Source organism: Aotus nancymaae, unplaced genomic scaffold (assembly GCF_030222135.1).
Source record: "Aotus nancymaae isolate 86718 unplaced genomic scaffold, 86718_ANA_hifiasm-v0.15.2.pri h1tg000011l, whole genome shotgun sequence".
Taxonomy (NCBI): domain Eukaryota; kingdom Metazoa; phylum Chordata; class Mammalia; order Primates; family Aotidae; genus Aotus; species Aotus nancymaae.
The window spans coordinates 86,402,007-86,419,281 of record NW_026988422.1 but is presented as its reverse complement, the minus strand read 5'-3'; the positions used below and the strand labels follow the sequence as shown (position 1 = coordinate 86,419,281).

General features: G+C 62.3%; 1 protein-coding gene across 2 annotated transcripts; it reads right to left on the bottom strand.

The window, feature by feature from the left end:
* Window positions 1-270: 270 nt before the first annotated feature.
* On the bottom strand, window positions 271-15,786 carry EXOC3L4 (exocyst complex component 3 like 4). 2 transcript variants are annotated; one of them, XM_064375242.1, is made up of 13 exons: window positions 15,534-15,786; window positions 12,014-12,312; window positions 10,347-10,756; window positions 8,514-9,156; window positions 7,185-7,296; window positions 6,863-6,985; window positions 6,433-6,533; window positions 6,200-6,280; window positions 3,272-3,386; window positions 2,642-2,761; window positions 2,396-2,548; window positions 1,690-1,811; window positions 271-793 (listed from the first exon to the last, which is right to left on the bottom strand). In XM_064375242.1, the coding sequence occupies exons 3-13, from the start codon at window positions 10,738-10,740 to the stop codon at window positions 601-603; spliced, it is 2,157 nt and encodes a 718-aa protein (XP_064231312.1). In that variant the 5' UTR covers window positions 10,741-10,756; window positions 12,014-12,312; window positions 15,534-15,786; the 3' UTR covers window positions 271-600. The 2 variants fall into 2 exon arrangements, with proteins under 2 accessions (XP_064231312.1, XP_021530909.2); XM_021675234.2 differs by lacking the exon at window positions 12,014-12,312 and having other exon boundaries at window positions 508-793.
* Window positions 15,787-17,275: the final 1,489 nt, after the last annotated feature.

Genomic DNA, 17,275 nt, shown 5'->3' with positions numbered 1-17,275 from the left:
AGCCCTGAGTCTGCCTTGCCTGGGACAGAGCAGTGCCCAGCCCTGCTGCGCAAGGCTGACTGGGTACAAGGCCAGCGGGCCCAGGCAGTGGCGGAGGCAGCCACTGGCATGCGCCTGCCCCGCTCCGGACCTGCCTCAGTCTCCCCATGGGTTCCACGGGCAGGAGAGGGCCACCCACCAAATGGTGTCACCACAGAGCCTCCGGCCCGGCCCTTTGGCACACGAGGACCCAGGCCTCCCGTTCCCTGCCCACTCCTTAGGGAGGCACCATCTTAATTCACATTTATTTTTTAAATAAATTCTCTGCTCTTCACTTTCAGACTGGAGGGCGAGGCTGGGCAGTGGGGCGGGAGGCCCTCCCTGCCGGGCAGCATTGAAGGGAGGTCTGTGACACAAAACACTCCCCCCGATGCCTGAAATGCCTCCAGCACGGCTGCTCCTTCTGGCCTGGCAGCTGTGCTCAGCTGCTGACGACAAAAATTCTCTAACTGTGGTGTCAGAGTTGGGAGCAGGGCCGGAGAGTGACTCCCTGGGCTTCTGGCTGACCCCCATGGACCACAGCTCCCCACCGACGGCCGCCCCCTCTCCGGCCAGAGAGCACTAGATGCAGGTGATCAGCATCGCCATGGCACTGGGCACCTTGATCTCCTCGAAGAGCACGCGGCCCCGGGGGGCCTCCGCACCCGCAGCCCCGGCCGCAGCTCTCAGCAGGTCTTGGGCGTGCTGCAAGAGATGCTGGTTCCGCCGGCGGCCCAGGCGGCGCAGCGCCAGGATGGCCAGTACGTGGTCCCGCCTGCAGAGACATGTAGGTGCTCACTGAGACCCACACCTCCGCAGCACCCCCAGCCCCAGGAGGCAGAACCCGTGGGCTTGGGAGTTAGTATGAGTCACCCTGCATTCCAGGAGTCTGTCAGGGTCAGACTGACTGAGGCCAGGAAGAGCTATGCTAGGGGAGGGGCGGAGCATGGGCCTGGGGTGCACGGCAGCTGGGCTTGAAGGGGCACAGGAGAGGGGTTTGCAGAGCAGGGAAGCAGCCCACACAGAGGCACAGAGGCACAGAGGGAGACCCGGGGACAGGTGGTGGAGAGGGAAGGAGGGGGTCATGCCGCTGTGGGAGACAGGGCCGGCAGCGGGGAGGGAGGATTGGAGGGGAATGCGCAGGGCGCTCTCTGAGCCACAGCCTGAAAGGCAGTCTGGCTGGGGACGAAGCATTCCCCCCCACCCCATGGCAGGGGGGCCCAGAGAAAGGGCTGAACCAGGACCTTTCTGTACACTCCACATCCCGGAATCTCCAAAAGAATGGAGCGATTCAAGCTGGGATTTCCAAGGGCTTGGATGACTCACCGTCCCCCCAGCACATCCCGGGATCAAAGCCTCCTTCCTCCAGGCCCTGTCTCAGAACCCCTTGCTTTCAGGGAGGGCTTTCTCCCCAGGGATTTGGGGTCCGCCTCCCTCCTCAGATTCTAGGACTGGAGGCGTGCCCTCCCCCAATGGGGCTGATGGAGGATGGCTGAGAACAGATTAGGATAAGGGACGCTCTCCGTTCCCCTCCAGCCTCGAGGGTCTGAGGGTCCAAGGCCCACCACCAGCCTCTGGTCTTCAGGCCCCTGGGCAGTCAGGTCCAGGCCAGGGCCCCTCCAACACCAGCCCCCTCGGCCCTGAAGCCAGCGAAGCAGGTGCGGTTCACACCTGATGTCAGGGTAGTTCCGGATGAGAGTCTCCAGGTGCCGCTGGATGTCGTCTTTGTAAGTCTCGCCCAGGATCTCGGCCACGCACTGGATGGCTTGGTCCAGCCACGTGGCCTCGGAACCCTGTGAGACAGAGCCGCCACCTGCCCCAGGAGCCCTCTCCCCGCCCCTGCTCCAGCTCCTGCAGGGGTGTGAGGTCAGCCCTCCCGCAGCCACTCCGACTCGGCTCTGGGACTGCCTTCCCCAAACTGGACAGGTGTGCCTAGACACCGAGGGCTCCTGGGCCTCAGCATTCGTCTCCCCTCCGGTCCCATCCCCACAGGCATCTTCCTGCCTCTGCTCGGACAGGAAATCCGAGGCCAGCCTGGGAGTGCTCGGGCCAGACAAGGGGTGGGCAGGGGCTCTGTGCCTCCGCACTAGGGCTCTGGCCTGAATGGGGGACACCTGCCACAGGCCCTGCCCGTGAGATGGGGCCGCGACCCTCGCGCTTCCCCGTGCCCCTGCAAACTGTATGCAAATGTATGCAAAGTGACATCCTCCCACCTGATCCCACCCCAACCCTACAGGCGCCCCAGTCCCTGCTCCACCTGATCCAGAGTGGGGAGAACCACTCCCGCCAAAAGCCCTCCCGGAGCTAGGGCCCTAGTCACTGCCACCCGCTCCCTGCACAGAGGCAAACGCCCAGGGGCAGCAGACACCGCCCCTACCAGGCCCTGGAAGATGTCACCGATGGCCTGGGCATCCAGACTCATCTTCTGGGAGCCGCGCAAGCGCTCCATGCCCCGGAACCGCTCCCGTGGCCTCAGCGCTTGCGCCAGGTACTCTCGGACCACGAACCGGTGCACCTCCTGCAGAGTCTCCTGGACGGCCCAGAGTCAGGGTCAGGGTCAGGGTCAGGGTCAGCAGCCCCAACCCTGGGCACAGCCCTGCCGGGGCGCTCACCCTTGGGGTACCTGTGCCCGCGGCCGGGCCACATGCTGGAGATGACCAGCAAAGACCACCACCTTGTCCATGAGGGGTCGCAGCCAGTCCCCTGCCAGCCAGCCCCTGGTCCACACGGCCCTGAAGAGCGGCTGGGGACAGGGCGGGTGGGAGTCTGCAAAGCACTCCCCCGACCCAACCCCTCCCTCGAAGCCAGTGTACAATCCTGACGCCTTCCCTCCTGGGCTGGGGCCATCCCCTCTCCCAGTCACAGGTGATGTCAGGTGCCCTTTCCCAGAATGCCTCTCCCAGGTCCCAAGCTCCAGGGGCAGGGTTTGACTTTGTCCAGTCAGATCTGCTCAGGGCGTGCCCCAGGGACGCCTTGAGGGACTGGGTGAGGGGCCTAGGCCTGGGTCCGGGAACCCACTATCCCAGGCTTCGGGGTGACCACCAACAGCTGGAGACTGAAGTGAGAAGGCAGGCGTCTCCCAGTCGTCGTGCTCAGCTGGGACCTCCCCTGGGTTCCCTGCCCACTACCCTTCACACGCACCCATGAGCTGGTCCCTGGAATAAATGAATGCTGTGTCCTGGCCCCCAGGCTGTAGGAATAGGGAGTACCTGCTGGGCATGGACGGTGGGGAGAGAGGGCCTGTCACAGTCACCTGCAAGTCACGCTGCAGGCCCCGAAGCAGGTGCTTCTGGAAGCTGCAGGTGGCCGCCACCAGGGGCTTCTCCAGCTCCTCTTGGGTTCCTGGGAATCTGGAGAGAAAACTGGTCCTGGGGAGGGGCCAGGACCAGCGATGAGGTGGGCAAAGGAGGGCAGGCTGCGGAACAAGGCCAGGCACACAGCTGTGTAGGGTGAGGCCGCTCCAGCTCCACTCACTTAGACTGCAATGTGAAGGGCAGCCTGTGGGCTGCACCGTGTAGCCGCCTGGGCGCAGAGTCAAGTGAGGGACAGCACGGAAGCCCAGGGAGCCCGTCACAGAGGCAGGTCAGCGGGTGGCTGGCCCATTCCCCCTGGCAGCTCTGGGACAGACTTTCCTTCCCTTTTGGTGATAAAGTGTGACATAGCCATACCTTGAGCCTCATAACTGCCCCCCTGAAGATGACAATGTCCCTATTTCACTGTTGAGGAAACTAAGATGCAGGCTATACCCAGTTCCCACACCCAGGGACACAGTAGGGCGGGCTGGAGTTCCATCAAGGGTTGGCCAGAGGCTGCCTGACTTACCAACGGGCAGAGAACGCTCCCTGGAGCTGAAACCCAGGGTCCTAGTGCCAAGGACAGGCCTGGCACAGATTAAGGACGAGAGAGTGTTAGGGAAGCAGTGCCTCATGGTCATGCTTTGGATGTAGGCAGGCCTGGTTCAAGTCCCAGCTCCACCACTTGCCAGCTGCGTGACTGTGGGCAAGTGGCACCTCCTTGCCAGGCCTGTATACCCACCTGTGTGTGCTTGGGATGAGACTCGGCAGGCAGGGAAGGCACTGGCTCAGTGCGTGGCCCTCACAAGTGCTCACAAAGAGCCAGTGGGAGCTGAGTCCCCTAAGGCACAGAGTTCCACACTGCCCCAGGGAGCAGCTGCTCTGATCCTATTTGCCAGGTGGCAAAACAGGCACAGAAGGGAAGTGGCTTGTCCCAGAGCACACAGCCAGCAGGTGGCACAGCTGTTCTTTGAAATCGGATAAATGAGAAGTGAGCACTTCGGGACACTAACATCTACAAACTTTAAAAAAAGGATGAACCCAGGCGGGGTGGCCCAGTCTGTGCCCTGATGCATCTGCTGAGGCCTGGCCAGGAGCTGAGGGCACAGAAGGCTGCCAGCCGCTGCCAGCCCACAGGGAGGGCCTCCACCTACTGGGGGCACAGAGACCCAGACCCCACCCCAGCACAGCCCAGGGTTCAGGCTCAGGGAGGCTTCCCAGAGGAGGAGGTGTCCCAAAAAGGAAGAAATGCTGTCTGGGATGAAGGGAGGGAAAATGGAGACCGAGGCAGCGGGCAGGGAGCTGGGACCTTTGGCCTCTGCGCCGCCTTGAACAGCTGCCCATACTCCCTCAGGGCCTCCGCTTGGATGGACACACACACACACACACACCGGAGACACACACCCCTCAGCTCTGACACACACACACACCCCTGAGACACACCCCTCAGCTCTGACACACGCACACACACATACACCACTCAGCTCCACCTCACACACATGCACACACACACCCGAGACAAACACCCCTCAGCTCTGACACACGCACACACACATACGCCACTCAGCTCCACCTCACATACACGCACACACACACACCCGAGACAACCCTCAGCTCTGACACACACACCCCCAAGACACACGCCCCTCAGCTCTGACACACACACACCCCCTCAGCTGTGACACACACCCCTGAGACACACGCCCCTCAGCTCTGACACACACACACACCACTCAGCTCTGACACCCCCCCCGAGACACACGCCCCTTAGGTCTGACACACACACACACCACTCAGCTCTCACACACACATACACACCCGAGACACACACCCCTCAGCTCTGACACACACACACACCTCAGCTCTGACACACACACACCAGAGACACACGCCCCTCAGCTCTGACACACACACACCCCTCAGCTCTGACACACACACACCCCCGAGACACATGCCCCTCAGCTCTGACACACACACCACTCAGCTCTCACACACACATACACACCCGAGACACACACCCCTCAGCTCTGACACACACACACCATTCAGGTCCGCCCCACTCACAAGCACACACACACACCCAAGACACACCCCTCAGCTCTGACACACACACACCCTTCAGCTCTGACACACACACACCCCTCAGCTCTGACACACACACATCCCTCAGCTCTGACACACACACACACCAGAGACACACGCCCCTCAGCTCTGACACACACACACCCCTCAGCTCTGACACACACACACCCCTGAGACACATGCTCCTCAGCTCTGACACACACACCACTCAGCTCTCACACACACATACACACCCGAGACACACACCCCTCAGCTCTGACACACACACGCCATTCAGCTCCACCCCACTCACAAGCACACACACACACCCGAGACACACCCCTCAGCTCTGACACACACACACCCCTGAGACACATGCCCCTAAGCTCTGACACACACACCCCTCAGCTCTGACACACACCACTCAGCTCCACCCCACACACATGCACACACACACTTCTTAGCTCCGCCACACATACACACACCTGTTCTGCACACGCACACACACGCACATGCACACCCTCAGCTCCATTACACACGCACACACACACCCAACTCTGCTACACACACATGCAAACACTAATCCTCAGGTCTGCCACAGGCACACACGCACACACTCCACTATACGCGCCCACACACCCCTCAACTCTGCTACACACACATGCACACACGCGCACACACCCCTCAGATCCACCAACACACGGAGACACACACGCTCCTCACCTCTGCCCCCTCCACGAGCGCGCACTCCCCTCCATCCAGGCTCCCGGCGCTCGCGCGCCCCCTGCCGGCCGCGCCGCGCCCGCGCAGGAGCGGCCGAGCCCTACCTGAGCTCCTCGCAGGCGTTGATGTAGGCGCCTAGGTGCGGGTCGCTCACCGCCTCCGACGCCAGAAAAGCCTCTTCAAACCTGGGGCAGGATACACAGCGCCCTTGGGGACCCTTCCTGGCTGTGCGATGACCCTGGGTCCACCCTCCCATCAGGTCCTCGCGCAGAACCCTCCCTCCCACCTGCAGAGCACACCGGGCCTGGTCGCTCCCCTACCGAGGATGAGTCCGCACCTGGGCACGAAGAGGCCGAGCGCCCGCGTGCAGATTCGCAGGGTGGTGGCCTCCAGCTCCGCGGAGATGGCGCCGGCCGCCTTCACGTGCTCGGCCACGAGCTGCGAGCGAAGCCCCGCACTGAGCGCGCGTCCCAGCCGCCGACACCAGGCCGCAGTTCACCCGGTGGCTCCGCCACGCCGTCAGCCAGCCCGGCTGTGTCGCTCAGTCGGAAAGCCGCGCAACCCGAGAGTCAACTCCTGCAAGCCCCCGTCCAGCTGCCTCCCAGCCCCTCGACGTGCCCGGGGTCCCGATTTTCCCCCACGCGGGGCCTCAGGCTCCCATCTAGCGGAAGGGTTGGTTAGGACTGGGTAGGATCGTTCTGGGTGTCCCCATCGTGTGCGTGAGTCTTGAACACGCGCCCCTTCCCAGCCCCTGCTCTGGGCCGCACCATGTGGACGTCCGTGGACAGCGGCGCCCGGTAGAGGCCCTGCAGCACCTCGGGGCCCTCGGCCGCCGCCCAGCGACTCTGCTCCAGCTGCAAGATACGGTCGAAGCAGCTTGCGATCCTGGCCTGCGGGGAGAAGGGACGACCGCGGCGAGATCCTCCCGGACCCCGTCCCGCGCCATCCGGGATGAGGGCCGCCCTGTCTTGTCACAAGCCCGTGCCGGGGGCCGCAGGGTGAACCAGCGCCAGCTCTGGCCGCCGCGCGCTTGGGCGCCGCACCTCCCCCCGGAGCCTGCCCCCTCCAGCCTGGCCCGCCGGGACTGACCTCGAGGAAGCTAGTGTAGTCACTTTCCAGTCGGGCCCACACGTCGGGCGCCAGGAGCGGGGGCAGCGGCTCGGTGGGCAGCGCCAGGCCCGGGGCGCCCAGGAAGTCAGGACTGGAAGGCAGGGCAGGGGGCTGAGGGCGCGCGGCTCTGATGCTGCAGCCGCTGCCCCTCTTCTGGCCAGGCTCACAGTCTAACCCCTGAACCTGGGCATCTGTTCTCACACACACGCGCGCACACACAGTGCGCACACACACACACTGTGCACATACACAGTGCGAGCACACCCCCTCCCTCCGGAAGCCTCTGACAGCTGTTCCTGCCCTCCTGCAGGACGCTGAAGGACGGTCACCCAGATGGCACTCCGCCCTCTCTTCAAACACAGCTCAGGGAACCGCCACCCTCCAACCCACAGCAGGGACGCCCACAGCCAGGAGGATACAGGTCTGAAGCCACACAATTTAAGGAATGCGGGACTTCAGGCAACCGCCCCACACCCCACACCCCACACTCCCCACCCCCCACCCCCACCGTGAGGAGTCCTGCTGGTGGGGCTGGGATCCGCTCCTCGGGGAAAGCAATTCACCCTCGTCCCACGAGCAGACAGGGAGGTGGCCACTCCCCACGGGCTGTACCCTGAACCCGGATGCCTATCCAAAGGGGAAAGCGCGGGTGAACCCACGCCAAGCGCTGTGAGCCCGTAGGGGTTGAGTCCGCCCTAGAGAGGTGCCTCTCTCTCTCTTTCTGTTTCTTTTTTATTTTTTTGGAGTCTTGCTCTGTTGCCCAGGCTGGAGTGCAATGGCGAGATCTCAGCTCCCGGGTTCAATCGATTCTCCTGGCTCGTCCTCCCGAGTAGCTGGGATTACAGGTACCCCCGCCACCATGCTCAACTAATTTTTGTATTTTTATAGAGATGGGGTTTCACCATGTTGGCCAGGCTGGTTTCAAACTCCTGGCCTCAGATGATCCGCCTGCCTCAGCCTCCCAAAGTGCTGGGATTGTAGGCGTGAGCCACCGTGGCCAAGAGGTGCCCTTTTCTGATGCGCCCAAAGGCACCTGGTGAACCAGCACAGGCCTTGCTCCCGTGGGAACCTCCCCGCGGAAACTTTCCAAATTCTGGAACTGTGTATGGGTGACCCCTAGAAAACCTGGGGCAGGAGCGCCCCACGGACTAACCCGCGGAGGAAAGCATGTCGAAATCCTCGGCTCTCAGCCCTCCCCCAGGGAGGGAACGGAGAAGAAAGGCCCCGTCCTCCTCAAAGTGGGCTCCCCAAGGCCTGCGGGGCAAGCGGCAGGCGTCCTCGCCGCTTGGTGCCCTGGCCGAGCCTCACCTGCCGTACACGTTGGCCGCCCAGTCCAGCAGGAGATAGAGCTGCTCGCAGCCGCGGGCATCGCGCGCGAGCTCCTGGAGGCGCTGGGCCACGGCGCCGTGGAAGGCACGCAGGTAGACCTCCCAGGCCGGGAAGCCGGCCGCCGAGTACGCGGGCTGCACCTCCTGCCACACCTTCTGCAGGTCGCGGCGAACCACGCCACCCAGCTCGGCCAGAAGCTGGGCCAGGCCCGACGCGGCCTCGGCCTCCCCCGCGCCCGGCCTCCGCACGCGCTCCTGAGCGCTCCGCCTCACCGCTTCCTCCCAGTGCTGGCGCCAGCGGCGCGGCGTGCGCAGGAAGTCGCCGTCGTCGGGGGGCGCGGGGTGGGCCTCCTCCTCCGCGCGCACCACGCGCGCCAGCTCGGCCAGCGCGGCGGCGTCCACGCCGTCGGCGCCCAGCGTCTCGCGCACGATGGCCCCGATCTCAGCTGCCAGCCCGTCGTAGTGCAGGCACACGTCCATGGCGCGCCGCGCGAAGGCCGTGGGGTCCTGCTCAAAGGTGCGCGAGGCTTTCTCGGCCACCAGCCGCGTCTCCAGGTGCAGAAGCTGTTCCAAGGCCGCCAGCAGTTGCCGTTCAGTAATGAGGTCTGCCACGGATTTGCCTTCTGCGCTGGCAGGCGAGAAGAGGGGCGGTGAGAGGGACTGCCCCAGCCCCCTACCTGGACGAAGACCTGCAGGCCATGGCTCCATCTATCCGGGCTGGACTGCCTGGCCTCTGCGCGATGCCCAAGCCCAGCTGAAGGCCTGCTCCAGGAACAACAGGCTGCAGCTGCCAGGAGCCCTCCCTTAGAGCCACCTTTGAAAACGCAGAACCTGGGACCCCAAGCCTGGCTGAACAGGGCCATTTATCAGCCCTACCTTCTGCCCGGCTCCCACGCCCGGCTGAGCCGGACTTGATAGCTTCATGCACAGCCTTGATTGCAGGTCTAATAAGGTCAGAGCTCAGGCAGGGTGTGTCCTGCCTGTGTGCACTTTTACATTCCTGCTACTCCTGGCTCTCTGCCAGCCTCCACCCCACAGGAGCCCTCCACCTCTATGGTGGCCCCTCTTCCCACCCCAGTGTGTCCTCCTCTGGACAATCCCCCTGACCTTCCTCCTGGCACCTCTGCGAGCCTTGCACCCACTGCAACCCTGTGATCAGCTGTGCACATGGCCCTAGTTTGACCTGGAACCGGCAGTGAGAGACCATGGAGAGGCTGGGGATCTCGGCCGTGCAGATCTGTGTTCAAGTCCCATTCTCCATGCTGTGAGACTCGAGGCAAGTCACTGCACCTCTCTGAGCCTCACTTTTCTCATCTGCCCAATGGTGGGGGGCTCCCACTGCAGGGATGCTGCAAGAATTTCAAGTGCAATTGTCCAGCTGGGCACAGTGGCTCATGCCTGTAATCCCAGCACTTTAGGAGGCCAAAGCAGGAGGACTGGGTGAGCTCAGGAGTTAGAGGCCAGCCTGGACAACATAGCAAGAACCCTATCTCTACAAAAGTAATACAAATACATTTAAAAAATTAGCCGGGTGCAGTGGCTCACGCCTGTAGTCCCAACTACTTGGGAGGCTGAGGTGGGAGGATTCCTTGAGCCCAGGAGGCCAAGGTCGCAGTGAGCTGTGATTGCACCACTGCACTCCAGCCTGGGTGACAGAGTGAAACCCTGTCTCAAATAAGTAAGTAAATAAGTGCCCGTGTCCGGGCCAGGGTTTGGGGAGCTAGGGAGGAGCCTTTCCAGAAGCCTCGGCTCAGCTGCCCCGACCTCTGGCCCGTTTCCTTTCATGCTTAGTGTTTCTGAGGCCCTTCCTTACCTGCCTCGGGTTTCAGTTCCTTGGACGCTGCCCCAGGAGATGCCTGCTGGCTGACAGCACTCATGACCTCTGAGGGCACCTCAGGAGTGGCCTGGGAATGGCCAGCAGCTGGGCCCTCGTCCAGGGCTCGCCGGAGGGACCGGAACAGGGCGCAGGAGCTTCTTCTGAGCACACCTGCATCCTCCTTGGAGACCCGGGTTGAAGCCCGCTGGCTGGCCCGGGAGAAGGCCTGCTTCAGGGTACCCAGGCTCAGCCTTGTGCCATCTACGTGGTGGCCACTGGGCTCTTTCCCACTGCCTGTTCGCCAGGAGCTGTGAGCTGGAGTCTGCGACTCCTCAGCCTCCTTGGGGCTCTGCGGTTCCAGCCCAGGAGTCTCTGTCCGCGGTGAGGACATCTTGGCAGCAGGAGAGCTGGGGGCAAGAAGGAGGCTCAGCAGGCCTGGAGGCGCAGCCCAGGAGCAGCCACAGGGAACTGGGAACTGTGTGCAGCCCTCGAGGCCTGGCCACACCCAGGGGCTTGGTCGGGGGAGGCTCCCCAGAGGAGGCAGCCCTCAGGCTGTCAGAAGGAAGCGTCACCGGCGTCACCAAACCACTCTCTCAGTGAGAGCCCTCAGTGTGCCAGGCCACAGCTGGGCATGGAGATACACACAGCTGCTGCCATCAGGAGCCTTCCCCGAGACCATCCCCAAAAAGTGTCTCCCCAGGTGCACAGTGCCAGGCGGGACTCTCCGTTAGAATTGGAGGAGGGAGTTGACATGCAGGTTGTGGGGCGCAGTCCAGGCCACAGCTCACAGCACCGAGGGCACGACCAGCAGCCACGTCTAGGCTGTCCCGGATCCCTGACCCCCTCCCCCAACCGCCACCAGCCCCTTCACTGCCCTCCGGGTCCCTCAGCTCACCCCCCGTCAGCCCAAAAGGCCTGATTACTTTGGCTCAAAGAGGAGGGCAGGGATCCCCACGGGAGCCCACCCCCTGCCCTGGGTGTCACAGAGCCTGCGGAGCTGGTGTGGGGCCTGAGGGCACTGGTCGAGGCCACCCTGAGGCTTATCATGGCCGTGCAGCTGCATGGGCGGCAGCAGGAGGAACCTCGGGTCTATATTTAACTGGGGACTGGGGAGGTTCTCAACACTGTTTCCCACCCATTGCCTCTCCCCCTCCCCCCGTCCCTCCACCACAGTGTGCTCTGGCCCCTCCCAGACACAAGGAATGGAATGGGGGAATCCCAGGGACACGGGGGTGGGGGTTGCTGAGCATCGACTGCTCCTGCTCCCCACGGCCTCAGCACCCGGCCTGCCAGGCTCCACCCACACCCCCTTCCAGCCTTCGGAGCTGTGCTTGCTTTAGGCTGGGAGAGAGGAGGGGCCTCCCGCCCACCCCACTGTGGAAGCTGGGCCATGGGCAGGCCAGGGCATTAGGCCAGCAAAGTCTCACTTTCCCCTGGGAGAAACTGGAGCCAAAGAAGGGCTGGACCTGCCTCTAGCCCAGCCCCAGGGCTTCCCCACCCAGGTGCCAGGGCCAAAGCCCCAGCCGGACCCCGCACCCAACTTCTGGGTGACACCGGACAGGAAGTGTGCTTCCCCAGGCCCAGTTTGCCAGGGTGGAAGGACACCAAGGTGGGCAGGGCCCAGACCCCACTCCCCCTCACCCTCCAGCAAGGTGCCTACCGACCTTCCTTGAGGTTCCCGGAGGCGGCCAAGCAGCTGGACAGAGGCCCAAGGTGGGAGCGACAGCCAGGTGATTGATGGACTTTATCAGCCCTGCCCTGGCCACAGGTCGGCGACTTCCCCCAGCGCCAGGGTTCAGAGACCCTGCCTGATTGAGACGTGACCCACACACTTCAGGCGCCGTCTGTCCCAGCCTCCACTCTCCCCTCTCTCCCTGGTGCCCTCCATGCTTGGCATGGGGGCTGGGGCCCAGCAGGGCAGGGTGTCGTGAAAAGAACCATTCAGCACACACCTCATCCTCCGCTGTCGAGGGGATGGGGCCCGGGGTGTGGGGCAAGGGCGAGCCAGGCTCTGCCTTCCTGTTGGGGAGAGCTCACACTTAGTAAGCACCTACTGTGTGCCCAGCTCGAGGCCTGACACAGATCACTTCTGTGACAACAAAGATAGGCAGTGTCATTTGCCCATTTCACAGATGAGGAACCTGAAGCTCACAGACAGAGTCTACAGCTCAGAGCCGGGAGCAGAGGCGGGGCCTGCCGTGTCTCCACCCCCAGGGAGTCAGAGCTGCCGCCCAGAAGCCCCTCCTCCCAGCTGAGCCCCCCAGGGTGTCAGCAGGTCCCAGAGTGGGGTCGGATGTGGCGGTCCTCTCCCAGGAGGCCCTGAGGAAGGCCGGGTAAGGAGGGCAGCTATGCCAGTGAATCTCTTAGGAGGTTGCACAGGCAGAGGCTTGAGGCCGCTCAGCTTGCTTTTGTCCCAAACCAGAACTGCACTGAAGGGCCATCGAGGTCCCCAGGTAGCCCCCCAGCCTGCAGCCATGCCACCTTCCACCCTGCAGCTCCCGACAGCGTCCCAAGCCATTCTCGACCTTCCCAAAGCAGAAGTCCAGCCAGGTCACTCCCCTGCTTTAAACCCTTCCGTGGTTCCCACCTGCCCAAGCCCCACAGCCGGGCATCGATCCTGGAGCCAGCTTCCTCCACCTCCACCTCCCGCTGACCATGCCTCAGCAGCTTCCCCCGGGGTTCACGGACGACCCGCAGCCCACCCAGCCTCCTCTCTGTCCTCCCAGCTGCACGCCCAGCCTCCGGCTTCCCCTCCAGCTGCTCCCTGTCCTGGCCTTCCCCTATTTATTCTTCACATCTGACCTGGGTTTCAGGACATTGGGTACAGATGCCTGGCACCACCCACTGTCACCATCTGTCTGTTCAGTGGGCACTCGGCACTGTCCTTGTGGTGACGTGGCCCCTGCCCTGGCCTGGCAGCCTTTGTCCATCTACCCCTGTCACCGCAGAGCACAGCCTAGAAGGAGGGACATCGATGTCAGGGTCGCCCCGCCTCCCTGGGCTGGCCTGCCTGCTGCCGCGCCAGCACCTGCAGGCTGAGACCTGAAGGCCCCTCTCCACTCCCTGCTCCACCTCCCAAGGCTGTCGCTTGGCCTGTCCCTGTCCCTGTGCCTGCCTCTCCACAACCCATGGACTCTCTCTGGCTCTCTTTCTGTCTGGGTCTCTCTGTCCCAGTGCCCGGAAGGTCCAGGGGGCCCGGCTCCTGTGCTGTCCCTCCCTGACTGCAAGGCCCTGGAGACCGAGCTCCGGCCTGAGCCCCAGGTCCTACAATTCCCAAGTCAGGCTAACACACCGTTTGTGGGCCCCACAGCAGGGGCAGGAAGCCAGCCAGAGACACAGTCACTGAGAGTTCCCACACCGGGCCACCCTAGCCGTGACCGAGAAGTCATGTCCGGACTTCCCCACCCTGCCTACCCCAGCCTCTGCTTCTCCTCTCCGCTTTCACCAGACCTTCTCTCCTGCAGCTGCTCCTCGTCCTCCCGGCCACTCCCAGCCTCCCACCTACGCTGGGACTGGCCATCACTCCATTCCTCAATGCTCGAAAGGAGCCTCTGAGGTGACTGCCTGTATTGCACCCTGGGCTGAAGCCCTGGCAGGGCTGGTCCCCTCTCACGTCCCCACCTGCCACCCACCTCCCCGATCACAGCATCCGAGCTGCTATCCTTCCCAGGCGCCCTCAATGCCGCCTCCTAGGATCAGTCATAAGAATCTTGCCAAAATGTAAACCTCCTTTGTTTATTGTTTTTAAGAGATAAGGTCTCGCTGTGTCACTTCACCCACTGCTGGAATGCGGGGGTGCGATCACAGCTCACCGCAGCCTCGAACTCCTGGACTCAGCCTCCCAAGCAGCTGGGACTACAGGTGTGCAACTCCATGCATGGCTAATTTTTTTATTTTTTGTAGAAACAGGGTCTCACTGTGTTGCCCAGGCTGGTCTCAAACTCCTGGCCTCAAGTGATCCTCCTGCCTGAGCCTCCCAAAGTGCTGGGACTACAGGAGTGAGCCACCATGCCTGGCCCTATAAACCGCCTTTGAAAACTTTCCTTGCAGCCCCTCAAAATAAGGAGAATGGCAAGGAGGTGTGTTCTCACCACTCTCGCTCCTCAACATTTGCCCGGAAGAACTAGTTAAGGCGATAAGGAAAGAAAAATCACTAAGAACTATAAACGCTGGAAGGAGCAGGTTAAACTGTCATTATTCACAGGTGACATGATTATTGACTTAGAAAATCTGAGACTAAAAATTATTGGAGCTCATAAAAAGGCTTAGTGAGTTGTGTGCGTTGATCCTGTAAATACAGCCGACACCTTTCCATACCGTAGCAAAGCCTGTGAGAGCCACTTACGACGATTCCCTACACAGGAGCAACAGAGCCTAAGCCCCCTGAGCCGCCGTCACCCTCGGAAGAGGCACAGCGCCCTCCTTAGCTTGGCATTCAAGGCCTCTTCTAATGACCCGTCTGGCTTCAGTCCCAACTCACTCCTCCACTCTGATCACTCAGAAATACCCGCCTCTCCTCCACGCCTCTGCACTGTCCTTCCTGCCTACAATGTCAACTTATTGAAAGCTCAGCAGAAATGGCTCCTCCCCTGAGAAGCTTCCCTGAGCAGCTGAGCCCCTACCATAGTCGGCCCCTCCTGCTCTGGGCCTGGGCACACCTGCCTTGACTTGACGGAGGGACAGTTACTGAGCCTGGAGGCCAGGAGAGCCCCAGGCAGCGGGGGGGCCTGACTCAGCCCCCAGCCACAGCTGGTACTCCGCTGTCTCCGGGGGAAGCCAGGAAAGCGAACCTGACGCCTGGGCGTGAGCGCCTGGCCCCCGCACACTTTAGGGCACCGCTTTCACACACCTGAGTGTCAGCTGAGAGTGTCTCCCTGTATGTGTGACGCTGCCCCGGAGTGTGCCCTGGAGGGGCTGGGTCTGTGTCTGTGGCTGCAGGCCGTCTCTCTGTCTGTCTGTCTGTGCTTCCTGCCTCAGTGTGTCTGCCTGTGTATCGGGTGTGAGTGTGTGCCTGTGTGTCCGCTGTGATTCATGCTGCCGCTCTGGCCCGGGCAGCCTGGGGTCTGAGTGAGGCCCTTGGCCCGCAAGGCCACACGCAGAGCCGGAACGGTCCTCAGGCCTGCGAGTCGCCCCCGCCCGCCCACAGCACCCCATGCCCTCCTGCTCCACCTTCCCGGAACATACCTGCTGAGCATGCAGCCTCGGCCCAGGAAGAATGCAGCCACCTGAGAAGCTGGGCTGTGGGGCCTTCAGAGTCGGGCCCTGGCCATGGGGCCTCTGGAGCAGCCCGAGCGAGTGACTAACAGCTGGGACTTCCCAGCCATGGTCAGCGCCTGCCAGGCCCACCCGGCCCCACCTACAGCCCTGCCCTCCACCGGGACCCCATACTTTCACTTTCAGAGAAGTTCCCACTTCCTTTTAATTCCAGAGGCAGTCACTCCAGCTTTCCACCGCAGATAACACAGCGCTCAGGCCAAAGGTCAGAGAACGAGGGAGGGGAGGGCTGCGGAGGACGCACTCGGGGGGTGGATGCCACCTGCGACCTCAAAACACCACCAGCCCCTCCTTTGCTCAGAGGCCAGGAGAAGCAGGCACCGGCCTGGGGGGACACTCGGCCCATAGTGCCTGAGCCCAGAAGGACCCCCCCCTCCAGGGCAGAGGCTCTAGCACCAGGCCAGCCCATCGAGTTCATCCCGAGATCCTGCACCCCCCACCAGGGAAGCTCATGTTGAGAGCCGCGTGCCGTTCCCTGGGGCTTCAGGAGCTGGAGTAAGGGACAGGGCCCTGGGGACAGACAGGCACACTCAGGAGTGAGGAGGAACAGCATCCTGGGCAGGGGCAAAGGTGTGGAGGCGGGGCCCACTCCCCACACAGGAGCCAGGCGGGGCGAGCTGCTGCGGGGAGGACCACTGACACTTCCCAGAAGAGGCACTCTCACCCCTGCACAGGGGCATTCCATGGCCAGCGTCTCAGGAAGGAACTCAGGGAAAATCCAAGGAGAACAGATCCAGACCTGTCTCAACCTGCGCTGGGGCCGCTGCAGGGTGCTGAGGTGGGCAGAAAAAGCCTCCTGCACCAGCATCCTCCAGCTGAGGGCCCGTGCTCCAGCGTCCTGGGGCTCAGGGCAGGGATGGCCCCGTGCACCCAGCGTCCTAGGGCTGCCACAGCAGGACCAGGGACTGAGCCTCAATGACAGATGTTTATTCCCTCCCGGTTCTGGAAGCCCGAGGTCTGCAGCAAGGCTTCTGCGGGCTGGCTTCTCCCGGGGCTCTCTTCTGGGCTGTAGGTGGCCGTCTTCTTCCCAGGTCTTCACAGGGTCTTCCCTCTTCGTGTCTGTGTCCATATTTCCTCTTCATACGGGTTAGGCTCCACCCTAGTGACTTAATTTCAACTTACTACCTCTTTAAAGGTAATAAGCATTTTTATAAGGAATTTTCCAAATAAGGTCACATTCTCAGGTTGGGACTTCAACATATAAAATTTTTTTTTTTTTTGAGACAGAATCTCTCTGTCACCCAGGCTGGAGTGCAGTGGTGTGATCTCGGCTCACTGCAACCTCCACCTCCTGGGTTCAAGCCATTCTCCTGCCTCAGCCTCCCAAGTAGCTGGGATTACAGGTGCCCACCACTAATCCCAGCTAGTTTTTGTATTTTTAGCAGAGACATGCTTCACCATGTTGGTCAGGCTGGTCTCAAACTCCCGACCTCGGGTGATCCGCCCGCCTCAGCCTCCCAAAGTGCTGGGATTACAGGGGCAAGCCACTGTGCCCGGCCCATCATATGAATTTTGTGGGGGAAAATCAGCCCATAACAGACTGGAAGGTGTCTGAGATGCTGCAGCAACATCTGCAGAGGGGTCAAATTAGACTCAAAGATGCCAGCACCTCCTCCAGGAAGCCCTCCAATTAACCACTTGAGTCACTACCC